The sequence below is a fragment of the Somniosus microcephalus genome, chromosome 1 (genome assembly GCF_052327205.1).
Source record: "Somniosus microcephalus isolate GS21.2 chromosome 1, FLI_Smic_1.0, whole genome shotgun sequence".
Classification (NCBI taxonomy): domain Eukaryota; kingdom Metazoa; phylum Chordata; class Chondrichthyes; order Squaliformes; family Somniosidae; genus Somniosus; species Somniosus microcephalus.
This window is the reverse complement of record NC_140987.1, coordinates 385,963,689-385,989,518: the sequence shown is the minus strand read 5'-3', so window position 1 is coordinate 385,989,518 and position 25,830 is coordinate 385,963,689. Positions and strand designations below refer to the sequence as shown.

Below are 25,830 nucleotides of genomic sequence, written 5' to 3'. Positions count from 1 at the left end.
GCATATCCAAGTACTTTTTAAATGTGATGAGGGTTTCTGCCTCTACCACCCTTTCAGACAATGTGTTCCAGAGCCCTACTGCCCTCGGAGTGAAAAACTTTCTCCTCAACTCCCCTCTAATCCTTTTACCAATTACTTTAAATCTATGCCCCCCTGGTTATTGACCTCTCTGCTAAGGGAAATAGATGCTTCCTATCTGACACAAAGCTGGGTGGGAGGGTAAGTTGTGAGGAGGATGTCGTGAAGCTCCAGTACGATTTGGACAGGTTGGGTGATTGGGCAGAAACATGGCAAATGCACTATAATGTGGATAAATGTGAGGTTATCCACTTTGGTGGCAAAAACAGGAAGGCAGATTATTATTTGAATGGCAATAGATTGGGAGAAGGGGAAGTGCAAAGAGACCTGGGTGTTATTGTGCACCAGTCGCTGAAGGTAAGCATGCAGGTGCAGCAGGCGGTTAAGAAGGCAAATGGTATGTTGGCCTTCGTAGCAAGAGGGTTCGAGTACAGGAACAAGGATGTCTTGCTACAGTTGTACAGGGCCTTGGTGAGACCACACCTTGAGTATTGTGTGCAGTTTTGGTCACCTTACCTGAGGAAGGACGTTCTTGCCATGGAGGGAGTGCAGCGAAGATTCACCAGGCTGATACCTGGGATGGCAGGAATGACGTATGAGGAGAGATTGTGTCGATTGGGCTTATACTCACTGGAGTTTAGAAAATTGAGAGGGGATCTCATCGAAACCTATAAAATTCTGTCAGGTCTGGACAGACTAGATGCAGGAAGGATGTTTCGGATGGCCGGGGAGTCCAGAACCAGGGGTCATAGTCTAAGGATAAGGGGTAAGCCATTTAGGACTGAAATGAGGAGGAACTTCTTCACCCAGAGAATGGTGAACCTGTGGAATTCTCTGCCACAGAGGGCGGTGGAGGCCAGTTCATTAAATATATTCAAGAAAGAGTTGGATATATTTCTTGAGGCTAAAGGGATCAAGGTATATGGGGAGAAGGCAGGGACAGGGTACTGAGTTTGGATGATCAGCCATGATCTCATTGAATGGCGGAGCAGGCTCAAAGGGCTGAATGGCCTACTCCTGCTCCTATCTTCTATGTTTCTATGTTTCTATGTTTCTATCTAGGCCCCACATAATTTTATACACCTCAGTTAAGTCTTCCCTCAGCCTCCTCTGTTCCAAAGAAAACAACCCCAGCCTATCCAAACATTCCTCATAGCTAAAATTCTCCAAACCTGGCAACATCTTCGTAAATCTCCTCTGTACCCTCTCTCGTGCAATCACATCTTTCCCGTAATGTGGTGACCAGAAGCACAAGGGGACAGGACCTTGGAACATCATGTTGACTGCATTTCTATCAAGAATCCATTTGAAATCTTATACTTTTTGTCCATTTTTAATCTATTCTGATAGTTTTTTAAATATCTGACAGAGAAGACAACAACAGGAACATCAGAGACAAGGTTAACTTAAAAGGACGGAAATGCTGGAAGAACAGGCAAGTAGGAAATGTTGCCCCAAATGTCCTGAATTTAGACATGATACATAAACAGGAGCTCTTAACAATAAGTACCATTGCAGAATTTCTAGAAGAAATAATTTGTAGAAGAAAGAATGGAGTAGGTGTGTTTAATATTTGCTTAAGTATTGGGATTTTGATTCTCACTATAAAAACCGACCCTCTAACTTGATTAAGCAATCTGTTTATTCTGTAAGTATAGGCAAGATCTGTTTTATTGATTCCCACTATAATTCGAAATAATTTTGTTTTGAACATTGTCTTTTGTATATCTAACCATACAGGAAGCGTGGAACAAATTGTAAAGCAGATTATTTTATAATGTGTCACTTTAGATTTGCTGAGAAAATGCCTACTTTTTAATCAGGCTACTTATTTGATAATTGTCATTTGGCTGACTCAATGAAATTCTTCAGTGGTGATAAAAGTTATTTGTTTTAACCACATTTGGCTGACTCCTATTTCAGAGAATTACATAAAATAACATAGAAATTATGACACAGAGACAGGCCATACATCCCAATCAGTCTATGTTGCCAATTATTCTCTACATGAACAGTAATCTTAATTAACCACATGAGCAGTAGTCTTGATCCCATGTACCCACTCTGTTTCAATATCTGTTTATTACATCTTTCCTTCAAACCACCTATCTAACTTGTTCTTAAATGTTGACATGAGCCGGAATTTTCTGGGGCGTAGGTGGGCAGGATTTGATATTTGATATTTTTGACAGCGAGTCAGAAACCTGCTGTCAACTTGCTCCCATGCGCCTTTCCTGATGTCGGGTCTGTCAGCGCTGAGTAGACCCGACAGGCAGCGGTGGGCAACTCAATTCAGGTAATTAGTGGCTTGTTTAGAGCCACTTAAGAATGATTTTCAGCTTACCTTTTGTATTTGACAGCTCGCCCATGAGGTCCATGCTGGTCGTGGACCACGTCTGTCAAGCTGAGGCGGGAGTTCAGTGGCCAGTGAATCAGCTGATGAGTTGACACATTCAAATGTCAAGTAAAAGCTCCCACCTTACAGAGATATCTTCCCTCGGCCACAAGCTGCTCCTCACTGCATTTCCACAACAGATTCACCGTGCTGCAAGTCTTTACACAAGTCTCCATCCAGTCTGACCTCATTACCTCTCTCACCATTGACAGATCGCTTCTGTCATCTCTACTTCACCTGCCCTCGATTCCATCAGCATGGGTGCCCTTTATACTCTCTCACCTTGGTCCTCAGAATCCCACTACGATCAGCCCCAACACGAGCAGCACCAGGCACACAAGCAGCACCAACAACAACACTAACCTTCTCCGCAGTCAACTGATCCTGCACAGGACAGAGGGCATCAGCAGCCGACCACATTGCTGCCCAGGAGGCCAGGGATGGCCTCACCATGGCCACATTTACTTCACTTGACGCTGTACACCCTGGCTGCCACATGATGCGCTAGGTTGGCACCACTCCACACCAACACCATAAAGCATCCCTACAATGCCCAAGCCATTCTTTTCACACACATGACCATTGTGTCTCACCATTCACTGCCACTCACTAAGCCACTTCCAAAGGTGCACACAAATCTGTCCAAGAACACAGTGGCCTAGAAATTCGGTATAGCCCCGTTTGGGGCGTTAGATTTGGCGAAGTGCAAAGACTACCGCCAGTTGCGACTTAGCGCCACCTGGCGCGATATTGGGTCGTTGCGCCCCTGATGGTGTTTGCGGCGGTAAATCAGGCGCTGCACGCGACTCTTAAGGCGCTAACGCGGAGGCGCTACCCAATATCGCTGCGGCGCGGCAGAGCGCAGGTGCGGTCAATAATCACTGATCCCGAGACACACTGGCGCCGGACAGCTCTTAAAGGGGCGGGTCAATTAGGATCACCAGACAAAGCACTTCCTGGCACACCTTAAATTCGGTTCAGACTTACCAGAGGTACTCCAGGCTGTGCAGACATGCTGAGGGTGAGGCAGAGGTCTGAGCGCTTTGATGAGGTGGCCCTCCAGGCTTTGGTTGGCGCTGTGGAGCGCCACCGTCAGACACTGTACCCTGAGGATGGCAGGAGGGCGCCACCTGCTGAATACTGGCGCGCCTGGAGGGAAGTGGCTACCAGAGTGGCATCCAGGAGCGTGGTCCATAGGAGTGCGGTCCAGTGCAGAAAGAAGTTCAACGACCTCACTCGGGTCGTCAGGGTGAGTGCATTTTCCACGATCTTATTCATCCCTCCATGTGCATCTGACTTTATGGCTAGAGGGTGTCCGAACCCCCAGAGGCCATCTGTCAGCCAGCACCTGTGGCCCTTTCTGGAAAGACACATGCACATGCTGCTCACTGCATGATGTGAGGGCTATTCAACTATGGAGGGCAGGTGATGTGTGCTCACTTCATGATGTAAGGGCTATTCAATCATGGGGGGCAGGTGATGTATGCTCACTGCATGATGTGAGGGCTGTTCAACCATGGGGGGCAGGTGATGTATGCTCACTGCATGATGTGAGGGCTATTTAACCATGGGGGGCAGGTGATGTGTGCTTATTGCATGATGTAAGGGCTATTCAACCATGGGGGGCAGGTGATGTGTGCTGACTGCATGATGTAAGGGCTATTCAACCATGGGGGGCAGGTGATGTGTACTGACTGCATGATGTAAGGCTATTCAACCATGGGGGACAGGTGATGTGTGCTCAGAGCAGCATGCTACAGCAATTCCCATCCTTTCTCTTGCAGGCGAAGCTGGGCCAAATGAGGCGCGAGCAAAGGCGCCATGGAGGAGGTGCGCCTAACATCCAAGCCCTCAGCGAACTGGAGGAGAGGGTCCGGACGATCATGGGGACCCGGCTGAGTGCTCCTGTCACCTCTGCATCTGCCGACCCCATAGTGGCCTATGATGGTAAGGTTCTCACCTTTTGGATCTCTCCCCTACCACTTGTTCCCCCCACCAGCACGATCTCTGATTGTCGACCCACTCCAGTACATTGCAGCACTCATGCCTCCCTCGCTGCCATCCTGACCTGACGCTAAAGGCACTCCTGTTCCTCCCTCCTTTCAGCTGCTGACTCGTCCGAGGAGGAGGCGGGCCCTCAAGCTGCAACTATGGGTGACTCTGGAGGCGATGATCACGAGGAAGCCGGACCATCTGAAGAAGCCTCAAGCGAGACAGCGCACGGCGGACTGGGGGCACACCTTCTCGGGAGGGGAGCGGGGGGGCCAGCTCGGACGAGGAGCCAGTTGCGGGCACCAGCGGGCTGCAGCAATGCAGGGGGAGTAGGGAAGCTCGGGGGCCGTCTCCCCGGAGGGCGAGTCAGGTGACGATGACTGCTGCACAGAATGCAGAGGAGGTGCGTGCCCTCTCGCAGATGAGCGCCCAGGCTGGCCGGAGGCACACTGAGCTCATGGCTGCAGTGGCCAGGTTGCCTGAAACCATCGAGACACTGGCGACCAGTGTCCAAGACATCGGTGCAGCACAGGCCCGGAGTGCGCAGGACTTCGGGTCAGCATTGGAAAGGTCTGTCCAGGGCTTCAGCGGAGCAATGGAGAGGACTGTCCAGAGCTTCAGCGAAGCAATGGAAAGGAGTGTCCAGCGCTTCTGCGGAGCAATGGAGACGAGTGTCCAGCGCTTCAGCGGAGCAATGGAAACGAGTGTCCTGGGCTTGGCCGAGGCAATGGAAAGGACTGTCCAGGGCTTCACTGAAGTAATGGGACCTGCCATGCAAGTGCTAAGTGCTGCCACGCAGTCACTTGCTGGTCTCCGACAGACGCAAATGGAGGCCACGTGACCAGTGACTGCTGCCACCCTCGATGGCTCAGGCATGATTACCTGGGGCCCTCACAGCACCACAGCAGGCCAGCAATCTGTGCTCCAACAGATTGCTCCGGATGCTGAGGTGTTGCCCCATGGGAGTGCCAGTGTGTTGATGGAGCAGGGAGGTGCTGTCCTCTCTCAGGATGACAGCATGCCTGCTGCCACCACTGGCACTTCACCACTGCAGCTGCCAGCACCTGCAGGACAGACTGCCTCCACCCATGCACAGGTGGAGCAGTCAGCTGCTGGGCCCTCTAGGCCCAGAGGTCGTCCAGGACGCACCTCAGGGGCATCTGCGCTCAGGGACAGTCAGCAGGCCTCCCCCAGCCTTGCCGCAGCCACTGGGGTCCCCTTAAGGAGGAGCTCCAGGGTGGGAAGGGGCCAGAGTAGTAAAAGACCATGATCCCCATCAGGGGGCAAGAACTGAGGGGTGCCCCTGTCCAGGTTGACGCAAGCCCAGACGAATGTTTCTGCTGATTGTAATGTTTTATTTCACCAGTCTCACGGGAGGGAGAGACAAATGTTTATGCTGATTGTAATGTTTTATTTCACCAGTCTCACGGGAGGGAGAGACAAATGTTTTTGCTGAATGTAATGTTTTATTTCACCAGTCTCACGGGAGGGAGAGACAAATGTTTCTGCTGATTGTAATGTTTTATTTCACCAGTCTCACGGGAGGGAGAGACAAATGTTTGTGCTGAATGCAATGTTTTATTTCACCAGTCTCACGGGAGGGAGAGCCAAATGTTTTTCTGTGTGAGTTCTGATTTCTGATCGTTTTGTTTAATCATGTTGGAAGGGAGCACTTTTGTTGTAATAAACACTTTGTTCATTTAAAATGGCCATGCCTGCTCTTTACATGCATCTTGCCCTTTACAGGCTTGGGGGTATGAGGTCAGTTCCATTCCTGTTCTTGGATTGGCTACAATCATTCCGTCAGAGGGGCCTAGAAGCAATTTCTGATCAGCCTCAGACGCACGGCCCTTCCAGCTAGTACCTCCCTCCCATCCTCCTCCTCCTCCTCCTCCTCCTCCTCTGCTGGGGTGGCAATGTCTGCTGGCATTGGCTGGGAACGTAGGATAGCAAGGTACTGGAGCATGCAGCAAATAACCACGAAGCGTGAGACTCGATCAGGCGAGTACTGCAGTGCTCCTCCGGAATGGTCCAAACAGCGGAACCGCTGCTTCAGCACGCCGATTGTGTGTTCCACAATGTTCCTCGTGCGCTGACGGCTCGCTTTGCAGTGTTCTTCAGCAGGGGTACTGGCCATCTGGAGCGCGGTCATCAGCCACGGCCACAGAGGTTAGCCCTTGTCCTCGAGAAGCCAGCCTTCTGGGTGATTCGGGGACTCGAAAAGGTCTGCAAAGTAGTCTGGCGCAGGATGAAGGCATCTTGGCTGCTGCCTGGGAACTGCGCATTCACTGCGAGGATCAGCTGTCGGTGGTGACAGACCTGATGCACATTCAACGAATGAAACCCCTTGCGGATGCGGAACTCCTCCGGATTGAATACAGGCGCCCGCAAAGCCACGTGCGTACACTCAATCGCACCCTGCACCATGGGGAAGCCCGCTATCTCTGCGAAGCCCTCTGTGCGCTTCCGGTGCTTGTCCGGGGTCATTGGGAAGGAGATGTACTGCCGCCTCCTTTTCAACAGGGCATAAGTCACTTGATGGATGCAGCAATGCTCCGCAAACTGGGAGATGCTGGCTATGTCTCCAGTTGCAGCCTGAAAAGAGCCGCTCGCGTAGAAGTTCTGGACAAAAGTCATCTTCACAGCCACCAGCAGAGATGTCCTGGACCTTCTCTGAGGCTGCAGATTTTTCCGAAGCAGGTGGCACAGCTCAGTCACCACCTCCTTTCTAAAGCCCAGCCTTCGGACACAGTGCTCCTCCGGCATGTCCATGTAGGAAAACTGCTGTTGGGAAACCCTGCCAGCATAAGGTCTGGTGTGGTGACGTCTGTTGGGCCAGCTCCGTCTGGCCATGCCTGCCCCCCTCTCCCTGCATCTCAGTGACCTTTGCAGATGATGCAGCAGCAGGACGTTCCCCTCCAATGCAGGCCCCATAATAAGTGCCCACAGGAAGGTTCCCCATTGTCAAGGCTCACCAACAGCAAGGCGATGGTCAGATGGCTGCCGTTCCTCTGCCAGCGTGGGCCCAGTGGTCAAATGGCTCTCAGTGTGCAGGTCAGCAACTCTTTGTAGCTCTCGAGGAAGTTGTGCACCAGAAATGTCTGCCGTTTTTAAACCACACCAGTCCCCTTTAAATAACGCTCCTCCAGCCCGAAAGCGACTTGGTAAGGCCCAGGAAAACTGTCACTAATAGCGCCAGGCGCTACGGAGGGGGGCGCCACTGAATTTCCCGTCTGGGGCGCCCAAAAGGCGTTGCACACTCAGATGACGTCATAATTAGCCTGTGCCCATGAGCGAGCGCTAAGCGTTAGCGCCGGCGCTAAATGCATGCTCAATATGGGGCGAGGCGCTAAACGCCTTGCGCCCCACCGGAATTTGGCTATCGCCCCAGTTATTGCCCTCTTTAGGTGCTAATCCCTGGCGCAACCAACCGAATTTCTAGCCCAGAGTGTTGAAAATAAAGGTTTCAATGTTTGACACCACATTAACAGAAACTTTACATGAACGTTGCATAAAACACCCAAGTGCCTATCCTTGTGTGTTGTTAGTTGGTATGATTGCACTAGGATGAGGGTAAGTGTGAGGGGTGGCTAGTGAGATGGGGATGTGATAATATAATAGAGAGATGGATGGGTGGAGGTCTAAGGTAAGTTGGTGTGAGTAAGGATGTGCAGGAGTAGAGCAGGGAAGGCAGAGTGATGGGGATGTAATGAGAGGCACAGCAGGATGAGGTTGAGTGTGGCTTTGTACTAACATTTCATGATCTACTGAGATCATTGATAGGTTTGCGCCACTGCAGCCAGATCCTCCTGACCACATCCCTGCTTGTGCCCTCCTGTAAAATGTACAACCAGGCTGTGTTGTTGTCCTAGGGAGGTCTCTTCCGCCCATGGGAAAAGAGGCCCTCCCTGCGTGCTGTGACTCCCTCCATAAGCATATGGGAGAATGTGGGTGCAACCCTGTACCTTTGTGCAGTCATTGTCAATGTTTGCAGCACCTCAATGCTGTAGAATACTGACAGCACAAATGTCAAAATAAATTTGGACATGGTCCCTTTAAGGAAACCGGCTGATGATGCATCATCAAATGGTGTCACCAGACCCAGTTCCTCTAATTAGCCAGGGAAACCGTGGCTAACAAGGGAAATTAGGGATAGCATAAGATCCAAGGATAGGACATATAAATTGGCCAGAAAAAGCAGTAAACCTGAGGATTGGAAGCAGTTTAGGATTCAGCAAAGGAGGACAAAGGGATTAATTAAGAGGGGGGAAATAGAATATGAGAGTAAGCTTGCAGGGAACATAAAAACTGACTGTAAAAGCTTCTATAGATAGGTGAAGAGAAAAAGATTGGTGAAGTCAAGCGTAGGTCCCTTGCAGTCAGAATCAGGGGACTTTATAATGGGGAACAAAGAAATGGCTGACCAATTAAATACATACTTTGGTTCTGTCTTCACAAAGGAGGACACAAATAACCTTCCAGAGATGTCGGGGAACATAGGGTCTAATGAGAGGGAGGAATTGAATGAAATCAGTATTTGTAGGGAAATGGTGTTAGGGAAATTGACAGCATTGAAGGCCGATAAATCCCCAGGGCCTGATAATTTACATCCTAGGGTACTTAAGGAAGTGGCCCTAGAAATAGTAGATGCATTTGCTGGTCATCTTCCAAAATTCTATGACTCTGGAATAGTTCCCATGGATTGGAGGGTAGCTAATGTAACCCCACTATTTAAAAAAGGTGGTAGAGAGAAAATGGGGAATTATAGACCGGTAAGCCTGACATCGGTAGTGGGGAAAATGCTAGAGTCCATTATAAAAGATGTAAGAGCAAAGCACTTGGAAAACAGTGACAGGATTGGACAAAGTCAACATGGATTTACAAAAGGTAAATCATGCTTGACTAATCTACTGGAATTTTTTGAGGATGTAACTGGTAGAATAGATAAGGGAGGACCAGTGGATGTGGTGTATTTGGACTTTCAGAAGGTTTTCAATAAGGTCCCACATAAAAGATTGGCATGCAAAGTTAAAGCACATGGGATTGGGGGTAAGGTACTGACTTGGATAGAGAACTGGTTGGCGGACAGGAAGCAAAGAGTTGGAATAAACAAGTCTTTTTCCGAGTGGCAGGCAGTGACTAGTGGGGTACTGCAGGGATCGGTGCTCGGACCCCAGCTATTCACAATATATATTAATGATCTAGACGAGGGAACTAGATGTAATATCTCCAAGTTTGCAGACGACACAAAGCTGGGAGGGCGTGTGTGCTGTGAGGAGGATGCAGAGAAACTCCAGTATGATTTGGATAGGTTGGGTGATTGGGCAGATGTATGGCAGATGCAGTATAATGTGGATAAATGCGAGGTTATCCACTTTGGTGGCAAAAACAGGAAGGCAGATTATTATCTGAATGGCAATAGATTGGGAAAAGGGGAAGTGCAATGAGACCTGGGTGTCCTTGTGCACCAGTCGCTGAAGGTAAGCATGCAGGTGCAGCAGGCGGTTAAGAAGACAAATGGTATGTTGGCCTTCATAGCGAGAGGATTCGAGTACAGGAGCAAGGATATCTTGTTGCAGTTGTACAGGGACTTGGTGAGACCACACCTTGAGTATTGTGTGCAGTTTTGGTCGCCTTATCTGAGGAAGGATGTTCTTGCCATGGAGGGAGTGCATCTAAGATTCACCAGACTGATGCCTGGGATGGCAGGAATGATGTATGAAGAGAGATTGGGTTGATTAGGCTTATATTCACTAGAGCTTAGAAGAATGAGAGCGGATCTCATTGAAACTTATAAAATTCTAACAGGACTAGACATACTAGGTGCAGGAAGGATGTTCCCGATGGTGGGGAAGTCCAGAACCAGGGGTCAGAGTTTAAGGATAAGGGGTAAGCCATTTAGGACTGAGATGAGGAGGAATTTCTTCACCCAGAGAGTGGTAATCCTGTGGAATTCTCTACCACAGAAGACAGTTGAGGCCAACTTATAAAATATATATTCAAGAAGGAGTTAGATATATTTCTTAAGGCTAAAGGGATCAAGGGATATGGGGAGAAAACAGGGACAGGGTACTGAACTTGGATGATCAGCCATGATCTCATTAAAAGACGGAACAGGCTCGAGGGGCCGAATGGCCTACTCCTGCTCCTATCTTCTATGTTTCTATGTTTCTATGAAAAGCACTGGGTGGGCTTAACAAGTCCTATCAAGGGAAATTCATTTCACAGAGCAGGATGGAGCCAGCACTGGGGTTGGGACCTGCCATTGACGTCGTCCACCACGGACCTGCCAAGGTGAACAAAATCCCGGCCATGGTCTCTGCTTCAAGCATTAACTCTGGTAGTACATTCCACAGCCTGACAACCCTCTGTGTAAAAAAAACCTTTCTCCTTCTGTCTGTCCTAAATCTCTTGCATTTGATCTGAGATCTATGCCCCCTTTTCTAGACCCCACAACCAGTGAAAACAGTCTGTTTCTATCTACTCTGTCCCATCGCTTCATAATTTTAAACACCTCTGTCACATCACCCCTTAATCTTTTCTGTGCTAACAAAAACAGCCCCAGTTTTTCAAGTCTTTCTTCATATATATCTCATAATGAGGCACCATCCTAGTAAATCTGCACTGTGTCCTCTATTGCCTCAAGATCCTTCCTATAGTGTGGGACCCAGAACTGTGCAGAGTAGTCCCAACTGTGGTCTTACTTTATATGAATCCGCCATTGCATTTCAACTTTTATATACTGTACCTCTTGCTAAAAAGCCCAGTATTCCATTAGATTTTTATGATATTATCCACTTGAGGCACTGTTTTTAATGTCTTGTATACCTGAATCCCCAAATCACTCTGCTCTTCCACATTATCCAGTTTTCCCCCATTCAAAGTACAATTATTACTTTTTTAACTAAAACGTACCTCCTCACATTTACTGACATTGAATTCCATCTGCCACTTTATTGCCCATTATCCCCACCTGATCAATATTCCCTTGCAGCTTCCTTTGGTCCTCAGAATGAGTTATTATGCCTGAATCGCAATGTAGTCTCTTCCCCCCAAAGGGGCACAACTCAGACAGGTGCAGGTTGGCAAGAGCCTAAGCTTAAGGAGCCCTTAGTGTGCATAGGGTACTACCGAAGCTTATCCAACGTAAACCTGCACAGCTTATCAACATAAAGCACTGGTTAGCTTCCTGCTGCTTGTCAAGCATTGCAGTGGGAAGAATCCCAGCCGCCCCCCGCCCCCACTGACAGGTCTACCCCTCCAGGTCCCATTAATGAGCTAGGTTGACGATCAGCCGAATGGCCTCCTTCTGTGCCGTAAATTTGTAAGATTTCTATTTCTATGATTTATATCAGTGGTCCATTGAACCTGCCCGGCTCACATAAAGGATTACAAAAGCAAAATACTGCGGATGCTGGAAATCTGAAATAAAAACAGAAAATGCTGGAAATACTCAGGTGGTCAGGCAGCATCTGTGCAGAGAGAAACAGAGTTAACTTCAGGTCGATGACCCTTCGTCAGAAATGGAAAAAGCTGGAGATCATAAAGGATTGCTGAGTCTGCCCTGGATGGTTAAAGTGGTTACAATCTCCCATCACCAAACAAGTCCTATTGAAGCCAACCCAACCCCAAAGAGGTCCTGTTTAGCTCCCCTCCTCGTTAGGCAACTTGGGAACACTCCCTCGGCAGACGAGTGATCAACACGACATTGAATTCTCAGAGTAATTTTTTTAAATTCGCAAAGCCACAACCAGCTTTATTAAATATTTTACTCACATCTCTCTCCTGGACCTTGCGAAGGGCCGCATCTTTGGAATACGAGGACAGGTAGGCTTTCATCTTGCCTGGCCCTCGGGGTGTGCGCTGCACTCGGAGGCTGGCCGGGGGAGCGAGGGCCGCCCGGGCTGTTTCACTTCCACCCTCAAGCGGTTTGCAGAGGCTCTGGTTGCCACTGGCCTTGGTTGTTAAGGAACTATTTACCCGTTGTCAAGGCCGGGCGTTCTGTTGAATCGGGCTATCTCAAAGCTCTGGCGGACTCCGGCCTGCCCCCCGCGACTGGTCAGCTCACCCTCATCAACAACAACAACAACAAGCAGCACCTTTTCACCCGCGCTGTTTATCGGTGTCACCATGGAAACGGCATCAGGGCCGGCGAGAGTTGGAAGCCTTGGTGCCAGCTAAACAACTCCTTAGCAACCAAGATTACAATAAAAACAGAACATGCCGGAGGTGCAAATCCGCCAATAGCTCCCCCTCAAGAAAAAGGATGATCGCCTGTCTGGGATGATTAAAATGTGATTTTTTTAATTCGTTTATAATGGGTGGTTCTGCTGCACAGGACGGGAGGAAAAAGACTGGGAGAGCTATAGTGATAGGGGATTCTATTGTAAGGGGAATAGATAGGCGTTTCTGCGGCAGCAAATGAGACTCCAGGATGGTATGTTGCCTCCTGGTGCAAGGGTCAGGGATGTCTCAGGGCGGCTGCAGGGCATTCTGGAGGGGGAGGGTGAACAACCAGTTGTCGTGGTGCATTTCAGTACCAACGATATAGGTAAAAAATGGGATGAGGTCCTAAAAGCTGAATATAGGGAGTTAGGAGGTAAATTTAAAAATAGGACCTCAAAGGTAGTAATCTCAGGATTGCTACCAGTGCCACGTGCTAGTCAGAGTAGAAATAGAAGGATATTTCAGATCAATACGTAGCTAGAGGAATGGTGCAAGGGGGAGGGATTCAAATTCCTGGGACATTGGAACCAGTTCTGGGGGAGATGGGACCAGTACAAACTGGACGGTTTGCACCTGGGCAGGACCGGGACCGATGTCCTAGGGGGAGTGTTTGCTAGTGCTGTTGGGGAGGGTTTAAACTAATATGGCAGGGGTTTGGGAACCAGTGCAGGGAGACAGAGGAAAGGGAAGCAAGGATAGAAACAAAAGACAGGAAGAAGAAAAGCAAAGGTGGAAGGCAGAGAAATCAAGGGTGTAAATCAAACAGGGCTACAGTAAATAATAATTCTAAAAGGACTAAGAGTTTTAAAAAAATAAGCCTGAAGGCTTTGTGTTGTAATGCGAGGAGCATTCGTAATAAGGTGGATGAATTATCTGTGCAAATAGATGTAAACGGATATGATGTAATTGGAATTACGGAGACATGGCTCCAATGTGACCAAGGCTGAGAATTCAACATCCCGGGGTATTCAATATTCAGGAAGGACAGGCAAAAAGGAAAAGGAGGTGGGGTAGCATTGCTGGTTAAAGAGGAAATTAACACAATAGTAAGGAAGGATATTAGCTCTGATGATGTGGAATCTGTATGGGTAGAGCTGAGAAATACCAAGGGGCAGAAGATGTTAGTGGGAGTTGTATACAGACCCCCAAAGAGTAATGCTGAGGTTGGGGATGGCATTAAATGGGAAATCAGAGATGCGTGCAATAAGAGCACAGCAGCTATCATGGGTGACTTTAATCTACATATAGATTGGGCTAACCAAATTAGTAACAATATTTTGGAGGAGGAATTCCGAGAGTGTATATGGGATGGTTTCCTGGACCAATATGTCGAGGAACCAACTAGAGATCAGGCCATCTTAGACTGGGTATTATGTAATGAGAAAGGATTAATTAGCAATCTTGTTGTGCGAGGCCCCTTGGGGAGGAGCGATCATAATATGATAGAATTCTTCATTAAGATGGAGAGTGAAGTCGTTGACTCGGAGACTAGGGTCCTGAATTTAAATAAAGGAAACTATGATGTATGAGGCGTGAGTTGGCTAGGATGGATTGGGGAATGTTACTTAAAGGGTTGATTGTGGATAGGCAATGGCAAACATTCAAAGATCGCATGGATGAACTACAGAATTTGTTCATCCCTGTTTGGCATAAAAATAAAACAAAAAAGGTGACTCAACCGTGGCTAACAAGGGAAAGTAGAGATAGCATAAGATCCAAGGAGAGGACATATAAATTGCCAGAAAAAACAGCAAAACTAAGGATTGGGAGCAGTTTAGGATTCAGCAAAGGAGGACAAAGGGATTAATTGAGAGGGGGAAAATAGAATGTGAAAGTAAGCTTGCAGGGAACATAAAAACTGACTGTAAAAGCTTCTATAGATATGTGAAGAGAAAAAAATTGGTGAGGTCAAGCGTAGGTCCCTTGCAGTCAGAATCAGGGGAATTTATAATGGGGAACAAAGAAATGGCTGACCAATTAAATACATACTTTGGTTCTGTCTTCACAAAGGAGGACACAAATAACCTTCCAGAGATGTCGGGGAACATAGGGTCTAATGAGAGGGAGGAATTGAATGAAATCAGTTTTTGTAGGGAAATGGTGTTAGGGAAATTGACAGCATTGAAGGCTGATAAATCCCCAGGGCCTGATAGTTTACATCCTAGGGTACATAAGGAAGTGGCCCTAGAAATAGTAGATGCATTGCTGGTCATCTTCCAAAATTCTATAGACTCTGGAATAGTTCCCATGGATTGGAGGGTAGCTAATGTAACCCCACAATTTAAAAAAGGTGGTAGAGAGAAAACGGGGAATTGTAGACTGGTAAGCCTGACATCGGTAGTGGGGAAAATGCTAGAGTCCATTATAAAAGATGTAATAGCAGAGCACTTGGAAAACAGTGACAGGATCCGACAAAGTCAACATGGATCTACAAAAGGTAAATCATGCTTGACTAATCTGGAATTTTTTGAAGATGTAACTGGTAGAATAGATAAGGGAGAACCAGTGGATGTGGTGTTTTTGGACTTTCAGAAGGCTTTCGATAAGGTCCCGCATAAGAGATTGGCGTGCAAAGTTAAAGCACATGGGATTGGGAGTAAGGTACTGACTTAGATAGAGAACTGGTTGGCAGGCAGGAAGCAAAGAGTTGGAATAAACAGCTCTTTTTCCAAGTGGCAGGCAGTGACTAGTGGGGCACCGCAGGGATCAGTGCTAGGACCCCAGCTATTCACAATATATATTAATGATCTAGGCGAGGGAACTAGATGTAGTATCTCCAAGTTTGCAGACAGCACAAAGCTGGGTGGGCATGTGTGCTGTGAGGAGGATGCAGAGAAACTCCAGTACGATTTGGACAGGTTGGGTGATTGGGCAGATGCATGGCAGATGCAGTATAATGTGGATAAATGCGAGGTTATCCACTTTGGTGGCAAAAACAGGAAGGCAGATTATTATCTGAACGGCAATAGATTGGGAAAAGGGGAAATGCAACAAGACCTGGGTGTCCTTGTGCATCAGTCGCTGAAGGTAAGCATGCAGGTGCATCAGGTGGTTAAGAAGGCAAATGGTATGTTGGCCTTCATAGTGAGAGGATTCGAGTACAGGAGCAAGGATGTCTTGCTGCAGTTGTACAGAGCCTTGGTGAGACCACACCTTGAGAATTGTGTGCAGTTTTGGTCACCTTATCTGAGGAAGGATGTTCTTGCAATGGAGGGAGTGCAGCGAAGATTCACCAGACTGATACCTGGGATGGCAGGAATGATGTATGAAGAGAGATTGTGTCGATTAGGTTTATATTCGCTAGAGTTTAGAAGAATGAGAGGGGATCTCATTGAAACTTATAAAATTCTAACAGGACTAGACAGACTAGGTGCAGGAAGGATGTTCCCGATGGCGGGGGAGTCCAGAACCAGGGGTCAGAGTCTAAGGATAAAGGGTAAGCCATTTAGGACTGAGATGAGGAGGAATTTCTTCACCCTGAGAGTGGTGAACCTGTGGAATTCTCTACCACAGAAGGCAGTTGGGGCCAACTTATAAAATATATTCAAGAAGGAGTTAAATATATTTCTTAAGGCTAAAGGGATCAAGGGCTATGGGGAGAAAGCAGGGACAGGGTACTGAATTTGGATGATCAGCCATGATCTCATTAAATGGCGGAACAAGCTTGAGGGGCCGAATGGCCTACTCCTGCTCCTATCTTCTATGTTTCTATGTTTATGGGATGTGGGCATCGCTGGCAAAGCCAGCATTTATTGCCCATCCCTAATTGCCCTTGAGAATGGATCAGAGCTGGTGGAATTCATTCATGTCATTGCCAACACAATGGGGGTCTCCCATTAATGGAAAGTTTTTTTTAATTTCACCCCCCCACCATTTACAAATGATAGAAGCAGAAATAAAAAGGCAGAAACTACTGGACGTAGAGGGCAAATGAATCAGCCTCCGAAGGAGAAAATTGTTAATTATTTGGGTATCACCCTTTATGAGAACACCCAGCACTGTTCATCTATCTTTCTCTTTGAAATGCAGATCAACCTCTGCATTTTCAGGATCTTCTGTTTTTTGTAAATATATGTCGTTTTTTCTGACAATTACAATATAATGAAAATTACATAATTATTTATATCAATTTTGATACCGAATACCAGAAGCAGAACTGAATGCATCCTCCATCTGGACTTTGGAGAAATCAAATCTTACACTAAAATTTTCTATAGAACACATATATCAAATAAAATAACATATTTGAATCATCTCTTCCATTGTTGTTCAGCCATAAAATATTAAGGAATTTACAAATCTGAGTATCTAGGTTAAAGTCAAAGTCCTGATTTGAGATGCAAATAATCTAATCTTTGAGCCAATGATTTGAATTCAGAAATTGTTTTACTACTCATCTCTTACCGTACATATTTCTGGAAAGTGGAACTAGCTCAGGGTGTAATTTAAAACTCTTTTCACTCACCCCATCCCCCTCATATGCCTTCACTCTAACCTTAAAAGAGCACCTTCTGCTACACTGGTGTGAATTGTGGTTTTTCTGAGCCTGATTTAGTCTGAGTCAATTTAGTACAAATTATTGTTGAATTAAGGGTTCCACACTCATTAGAATCTGAGAAGAGTTTTCCAACACTAATTTCGGTGTAGCCTGATCCTGCTCCTATTTCGTGTGTCTAATTCTGTTAGATTCAGGAGATGGTTCTGTGATAGTAGATTGGCGGTTAGGATCAGGTCAGCCATGATCTTATTGAATGGCGGAGCAGGCTCGAGGGGCCGATTGGCCTACTCCTGCTCCTATTTCTTATGTTCAGTCATTGGAGGGAAGGAGACATTCTTCCTATGGGACAGGGCTGGATTTGAACTCTATTCCAGGAAGTAAAAATGTCTGCACCAACTCATTCCACTTAGATTCCCGAGAACAAAATATTTAGGGGAAGTCCTCTGTATCTAATCCTCAGAGAAGACCTTTATAAATAGAATTATATGGACCTTGCAAATGGAAACAGACCACAGCACTGACAAGCAAAACTGAAGGATAGCACTCTGCAGACAAAGCTCATCCTTGATGTCATCAGCTGTTAGTCCTCTTGAAAGGTCGTAAGTTTGATCCCTGGTCTGCATTCTGATAGCTGATCTCTGGCTGAGGTGGCATCAGGGGCACTATAATTGTCCTTAGCACCCTTGGGCTAGGCCAGGGAAATCTACCAGGGTTTTTGGTCCTGATTGCAATGTAGGGATTCCTGTTGAAAGTATGGCATATGTGACATCAAGTAAGGAGAGGATTCAACTCACTCATCAACAGAATGACCAATTAGGCAAGATACAAGAAGGTTGTTGGTACCAATGCAAACAGCCTAGCATGACGAACGAATTGGAAACTGAGTATTCAAAAGAGAAGGGGGTAAAAATCTATTAAAATATTAACTTTTGTAAAGATGTCTGGAACCAAAGCAAAATTCTTGTGCATTTTATAGCTAAATTAAGCACATTGTAACTTCAAAGTCGGTTTGCAATGTATCTGTGACTAGCCACTGATGTTGCTCATGGGTAGTCTAGGCTCTGGAGTATGGTGTTCAGCTACAAAAATAGATAGGTGTTTAAACTAGTCTATCCCTTTCAGGCTGCTCTTCAGATTCCTGTGGGGATAAGGTTTAAATAGACAAGACCTGAGATCAATTAGTAGCTATATGCTGATGGAATTTCTATTGACTGATATCTACTTGTAAATCCCCAGCTCCTGGCCTAGGGCAGAAGCCTGTCTATCAAAATCAGAAAAACTACTAGGAAATAATTTACTTTCTTTTTAAAATATTTTTGACACTCTGAAGTGTGGCACATACATGCTACATACATTGTTATGCATATATAATCATTTCTGTGCACAGTTAGCAATTACTGTAAAATTGTTATTTTAGTGTTAAACTATTTCTACTATTATTCACATTGTGCAATGTATTTTTATTACAAGCTCCAAGGATTATCACTCAAATCATCAATAAAATAATTAAGGGTAGAACAAAGAGTAAACCCATCGGCAATTTTGAATCACATTTTTAAGCACTAAATATATGTGCAATTAAATAATTTTGGAAGATAAATGTTTATGAACAACCTACCACATCATTCTGCTAAATTTAAATTACTCTAGCTCATAAAATTACTGGAATTCATCATTACTATCATACAATTACAGAAAAATGTTATACTGTGTAAACAATATATGATTTTTTACAAACAAGCTATTATGATTACATCATGTAATGTAGAAAAGCTAAAGGAATGGTAACAAATATTATAGAAATTGAAATTAAATTCTGACTATTTTGATAAAATACATAGCACAAAGCAAGCCTTCTCAATGCAAACATCAGAGAAGAGGAACCATAGGGTAATGGTGCATAAAATTTGCCAGTCCAGTTTAGAAAATAAAAGGACAGGATGCAGAAACATATGTAACACTGTTTCTTGTAGATTAGATTTTTTTAATGCTATCCTGACACCTCATCAACAATGCCCATTTAATAAAATCAGAGCCGGCTTAATACCTCTGAACTGACTTATGGTAAATGTGGTTGATATTTTCTACAGTGAAGTAAATGATTATAATGTATATAAACAAATAGTTCGAAGTATCAGTTATAATGATATGAGCAACTATGGCTACTTTTCTTTCTGCTGGAGATTTTTTTCAGTCAGCCTCAGCTCCACCTTCAGCCTTGATGTGCTTTGAGATAATGCCGTCCTTAGTTTTTGAAAATGTATTTATTTACCAGGCATTATTAGCCTATGGCATTTCAATGCCCACTTGTTGCAAGAAAATTAATTTGCCAAGAACTATTTCCTTTTAATAAATTGCTTCACTAAAAGATGAACCACACAGTCCCTGGAGCATCTCTTATGCCTCGGTGAGCTTCAAAGCACCACTTTGCTTCAGTTCCTGCATTTGGAAAATAATCTAAACTGATTTTCAACAGTCTGGTCATCCATTTCTGGTTATTAAGATGTTTAATTTTCCTGATTTAATTTTAGGTTCTACTGGATACCTTAAATTATCAATAAATTAACAAATGTTAAAGCGTGAAATTTGTGCATTATTGCCTGGGTGGTAAATCTGTTTAATTACTGTCCATATATCTTCAACAGCCACAGACAGGGTAATTTCACTGGATATATTTACTGGTACACAGATGGTGGCCATAATCCCCAGAGTTAAGCTGTTTTGTTCCAGATAATATGTATTAGTCAGTTTAACAATTTATTTTAATGGGAAATATAATTTACCATAACTAAAATCGAACTAAAAGGACACAGTATATTTATGGAAAATCGGTATTCATTAGCTAAAGGCCTTTCATATTGCAGGTAATTGCCCACCAAGGAACTGTATAATGACAATTTTATAGCAAATTATCGACACCCATTAAATGGACTTTAAAAGTACCTGTATCTACAGACAGCTTTCTATGAAATCAAATTCTCAATTAGTGTACAGTGCCAAGATCCACTGAAAACTGGTTCCTGTGCTATAATCCTTTGATTACTTTCAGTGTTTTTCTTCATGTTACATGGAACTTTCCACATTACTGCAAATAGCCCTAGAACCATTAACATGTAATGAAAATCAGTAACTATTGTTGTGCCTATGATTCAATGTAATCCAGTGCTCCAGTATACTCCTGGCACTCCACTTCGGACAAACACATAACATTGATTATTGAAGCAATTTGCCAAAGTGTTATAAATGTGGGTGAGCACCTTGGGACCAGTGACCACAATATGATAAGGTTTACAGGGAAAGTCAGTCCATAAACTAGGACATCAGATTGGATTAGGGCAGATTTAAGAAAGATTTTTAAAAATGAGTACTACATTGTCCACTTTTCAGCCTTCTATCCACACGCAATAAAGCCCTAAAATATAATCTCTAGGGCTTCTGCAATTTCCTTCTGAGGACTGAGCTAGTTGCAGTAAGGTGGAAGGAAAAATTGGCACACTGGCCTGTACAGCATCAGTGGCATGTTTACAAAAAATAGATTGCAAAGGTATAGAATAATTATATTCCATTAAATAAATAAACTACTAGTAGCTTTAGCATGCCATGGATGAATAAAGAGGTTAGAAACCAATTAAAATTGAAGAAGTGGGCCTTCGTTGTCACTGGGCCAAAATCCTGGCACACCCTATCTAACAGCATCATTAGGGAACCTTTACCACATGATTGCAGCCGCTCAAGAAGAAGCCCCACCACCACCTTCTCAGGGTGGCTAGGGCTGGGCAATAAATGGCAGCCTTGCCAACAGTACTCACATCCCAAGTGTGAATATTGAAAAAATGTGGACCATAATAATAAAAACAAAACTAAAGGAGAATATAAAAAAATGAGAAACCAAGTTAAGACCGGGAAAAAGATTGTGTATGAGGAAATATTTCCAAAACAGTCAAAGGAAACAGTATTTAATAAGTATATCAGTAAAAAAGAATTGTTAAAAGCAAGGTGGTACCTCTGAGAGAAGAGGATTGTCAATTTGTAGATGATAATGAAAAAAATGGCAGAGGTATTTAATAAGTACTTTGCAGCGGACATTACTAAAGAGAAGGATATTGGAGAGGAGGTGTATCCTGAAATGGTTAAGAGTGAGATGAGCAATATTATGATGGATAAACGGAAAATTTTAGATAAGTTAGACTGAAGGCAGACAAAGCATCAGAGCCCTACAGGATACATCCTATGATCTGGAGAAAGAAATTGCAGAAGCCCTAGAGATTATATTTTAGGGCTCTATTGAGTGTGGATGTAAGCAAGAAGACTGAAAGGTGGCCAATGTAGTACTCCTTTTAAAAAACTGAGACAAAGCTAATCACAGAATCAATCACAGAAACCCCACAGTGCAGATAGAGGCCAATTCGGCCCATCGAGCCTGCACCGACACATATCCCACCCGATCCCCGTAACCCCTACACCAACACATATCCCACCCTATCCCTGTAACCCCACGTATTTAATCCCCCTAACACTAAGGGTCAATTTATCATAGCCAATCAACCTAACCCGCACATCTTTGGACTGTGGGAGGAAAACGGAGCACCCGGAGAATCTGGGTAATGGTAGGCCAGTTATCTTAACTTCTGTTGTAAGGAAAATTTTAGCGTCCCTAATTAAGGATGAAATTACCATGTATCTAGATAACAAGAAAATAGTTAGAAGTAACAAACAGAGATGTTAAAAATGGATGATTATGCTTAACAAACCTAATAGAATTCCTTGAGGAAGTAATAGACGTGGTAAATAGAGGAAATGCAATAGATGTGTACATGAACTTTAGGAAAGCTTTTGACAAGGTACCATGTAGGAGATTATTACAGTAAATAAGGGATGTGGAATTAGGGGAAGATAACAAACTGGATTAAACATTCATTAGAAGGGAGGAAATAGACAGTATGGGCTGGATTTTGTCAATGGGGGCGCGTTGGGGGTGGGACTGCTGGTTTTCGGGTTTCAGTCCCACCTCCAACGATGTCTGACCAACCCATGCTATTTTCCCTTGATTGACCTTGTTAAGCCCACCCTGCGGGCTTAGCTGGCCAATTAAGGGAAAGCCAGTGACAGACGTCAGGGTATGACGTTTCATCTGTCAACATGATAATCTCTGTTCTAATGTGAGCCCTTGTACTGAAGGCTCACCAAGACTTCTCTCCTCAGCAGAAAGCAGGTGGCTGCTGCATCTGAGAATGCAGCAGCCATTCTGTCATCTCTGCCGTTGAGATGAGGCACCTCCGGATCCCCAAGGGTTGAAGCCTGCAGGAAGAAGCAAAGGTAAGTAAACTTTTTCTAACACTTTACACTCACCTCTCACACTTACCTCTCCACACTTGCACCCATCACTCACCTCTACAGCGGACTTTTCGATCCCTCTCACCCCCACAGACCCAATGCTCACCTCGCTGACCCTGGCGAGGTTTGCAGCCATCGGGAAGCCCGCACTTGCAGGGGTAAAATGGGGATAAGCCTCAAAACTGCCTGTTAACTACCTGTTGACATGCAGTTAATTGACCCTAATCCCCTTCCCACCTCGAGGAGACGGGTCCCTGCGCAAGTCGGGGACCCGCCTCCCGGGAAGATGGCATGGAGACGGGTTGGGAGTGGGGTCGGTACCCACTCCGTTTCTGCCATCTTCTCGGCAGTCCCGCCTCCATACCCGCCTCCCCAGGGCTGGGAAAATTCCCCCCTAAGAGTTAAGGGCAGTTTTTCAGTGTGGTTGGAAGTGGGTAGTGGTGTCCCACTGGGTTCCGTTCTGAGGAAACTTCTGTTCACTGTGTATATCAAAGATGTGGATAGTGGCCTAAGAGATTTAAGAAAGAACTTGCCTTTATATAGTACCTTTCATGGCCTCAGGACATTCCAAAGTACTTTTGAAGTGTAGTCACTGTTGTAATGTAGGGGAACACAGCAACCAATTTGTGTACAGCAAGGTCCTACAAACAGCACTGAGCTAAATGCCCTGATAATCTGGTTTAGTGATGTTGGTTGAAGGATAAATGTTGGCCAGAACACCAGGAAAACTTGCTGCTCTTCTTCAAATAGTGTTATGGGATGTTTTATGTCCACCTGAGAGGGTCTTGGTTTAACATCTCACCATAAAAGACAGCATCTTCAACAGTACTGCACTAGAGTGTCAACTTAGATGGTTTTCTCAAGTGTCTGGCGTGGTGCCTGAATCCATAACCTTCTTCGTCCCATACTTTTATTAGTGAATCATTAACTACAGAAAAAAACTGACATTCTCCTGTTTTTCAGTGAGAATTTCATCCTGTAATACTGTTGGCATTGCTCATTTGTTCAGTGTTCTATTTTCATTGTGCAGTGCACAAGCACTGATCAGACAACTCAGAGATAAGAATCAATACTTATTGCCCCTTTTTAATTGTATTTTCTCTTTGTAGCAAGGCTTTTAGTTCTGAGCTAGTTGTGAGATTTCTTTGCATGGTCTTCAATTTTATCCCCAAGTCTTAAGCCCCTTTTGGCCTCCATGCTCTCACCTGAATCCTCCATTCCTTTCTGCCGGTATCCTACTCTCTGCCAAATCCTCCACTCACATCTGCTGGCCTCCCCTAATCCTTCACTTTCTCCTACTGTTCTCCCGCTCGCTCCCCAAGTCCTTCATTGTCTCCTATTAGTCTCCTGCTCCCTCTCCCCAATTCGCAAGTGTTGTTCCTGCTGGCCACCTGATCTTTATGCTACCCTAAACTTTTATTTTTAAAAATTCATTTTTTAAAATCCCCTAAGGACAAATGAGAACACATCATGGCCTCACCCCTCCCTATCTCTGTAACCTCTTCCCACCTTGCAACCCCCTCCAGAACTCTGCATTCCTGCAACTCTGGCCTCTGGTGCATACCTCCCTCCCTTTGCCCCATCATTGGCGGTCGTGCTTTCAGCTACCTAGGCCCACGCTCTGGATTTCCCGCCCTAAACACTTACACCTCTCCATCTCCCTCATCTCCTTTAAGGCCCACCTCTTTGACCAAGTTTTTGGTCACCCCTTGTAATAGCTCCTTCTTTGACTCAGCATCCATTTTTATCTAATTAAACATCTGTAAAGCGCCTTGGGACGATTTTCTTTGTTAAAGGTGCTATATAAATGCAAGTTGTTTTAGTTGCTTATAGACACCAACATTGAGGTTCAATTCCCCATTAGAGATATTAAAGAAATTTCTACATTTTATTTTAACATTTTCTTTCCTCAGCAATAGCTTATCAATTGCAACCACAATGAATTAACATTTTTTCAAGTTAGTGAGAATTTCTTTTCAGCTTCGTAAATTTTCCTAGGTAAATTCTACGCTCGGCAAGGTGAGGTATATTGACATTTCAAAATGAATGACTTCTCATTTCAGGCACTCAGTTTCAAAATCGAGCAGGTGTAACTACGTAGGTATGAAGGGCGAGTTGGCTAAGGTAGATTGGGAAACTACATTAAAAGGTATGATGGTAGACAAGCGATGGCTAGCATTTAAAGAATTAATACATAATTTACAACAAATATACATTCCTTTAAGGCACAAAAACCCCACAGGAAAAGTGGTCCAACCGTGGCTAACAAGAGAAGTTAAAGATAGTATTAGATCAAAGGAAGAGGCTTATAATGTTGCCAAAAAGAGTAGTAAGCCTGAGGATTGGGAGAAATTTAGAATTCAGCAAAGGAGGACCAAGAAATTGATAAAGTAAGGGAAAGTAGAATATGAGAGTAAATTAGCGAGAGACATAAAAACAGACTGTAAAAGCTTCTATAGGTATGTAAAAAGGAAAAGATTAGCGAAAGTAAATGTGGTTACCTTACAGGTTGAGACAGGAGAAATTATAATGGGGAATAAGGAAATGGCAGAGAAATTAAACAAATACTTTGGGGATGATTTTGCCAATGGGGGCGCGTTGGAGGCGGGACTGCTGCTTGTCGGGTTTTAGTCCCGCCTCCATCGACTTGTGGCCAACCCGCCCTATTTTCCCTTGATTGACCTTGTTAAGCCCGCTCAGCGGGCTTAGCACACCAATTAAGGGAAAGCCGATGACAGAGAACGTCAGCATATGACGTTTCATCTGTCAAACATTTTTGACAGATGAATTGTCATCATTTGACAGCTTTGAGAAGCTGTCAAACACTGACATTCTCTGTTGTTTGGTGAGTTCTTGTACTCAAGGCTCACCAAACCTATTTCCTGAGCAGAAAGCAGATGGCTGTTGCATCGGAGAATGCAGCAGCCATTGTCATCTCTGCCGTGGAGATGCCGGAGCCTCCAGATCCCCAACGATTGAAGCTTGCAGGAAGAAACAAAGGTAAGTAAACTTTTTCTAACTCTTTTCACTCACCTCACATACATACTGCTCCACACTTGCACCCATCACTCACCTCCACAGTGCACTTTGGACCCCTCTCACCCCCACAGACCCACTGCTTCCCTTGCTGACCCTGGCAGGGTTTCTCGACATCGGAAAGCCCGCACCTCTGTTGGAAAAATGGGGATAATCCTCTTAACTGCCTGTTAACTACCTGTTAACAGGCAGTTAAGTGGCTGTAATCCGCTTCCCGCCTCCAGGAGACGGGTCCCAGCATTCTGCCATTTTCCCGGCAGTCCAGCCTCCA

The 25,830-nt window shown here is 45.1% G+C and overlaps 1 protein-coding gene across 1 annotated transcript in view; it reads right to left on the bottom strand.

The window, feature by feature from the left end:
- The window catches only part of LOC147125075 (uncharacterized), a 200,179-nt gene extending 187,571 nt beyond the window's left edge, over nucleotides 1-12,608 (bottom strand). Inside the window, exon 1 of the mRNA XM_085997025.1 lies at nucleotides 12,242-12,608. Coding sequence (XP_085853151.1) covers nucleotides 12,242-12,304 — 63 coding nt within the window. The 5' untranslated portion in view covers nucleotides 12,305-12,608. The remainder of the gene's footprint in view (nucleotides 1-12,241) is intronic.
- Nucleotides 12,609-25,830: the final 13,222 nt, after the last annotated feature.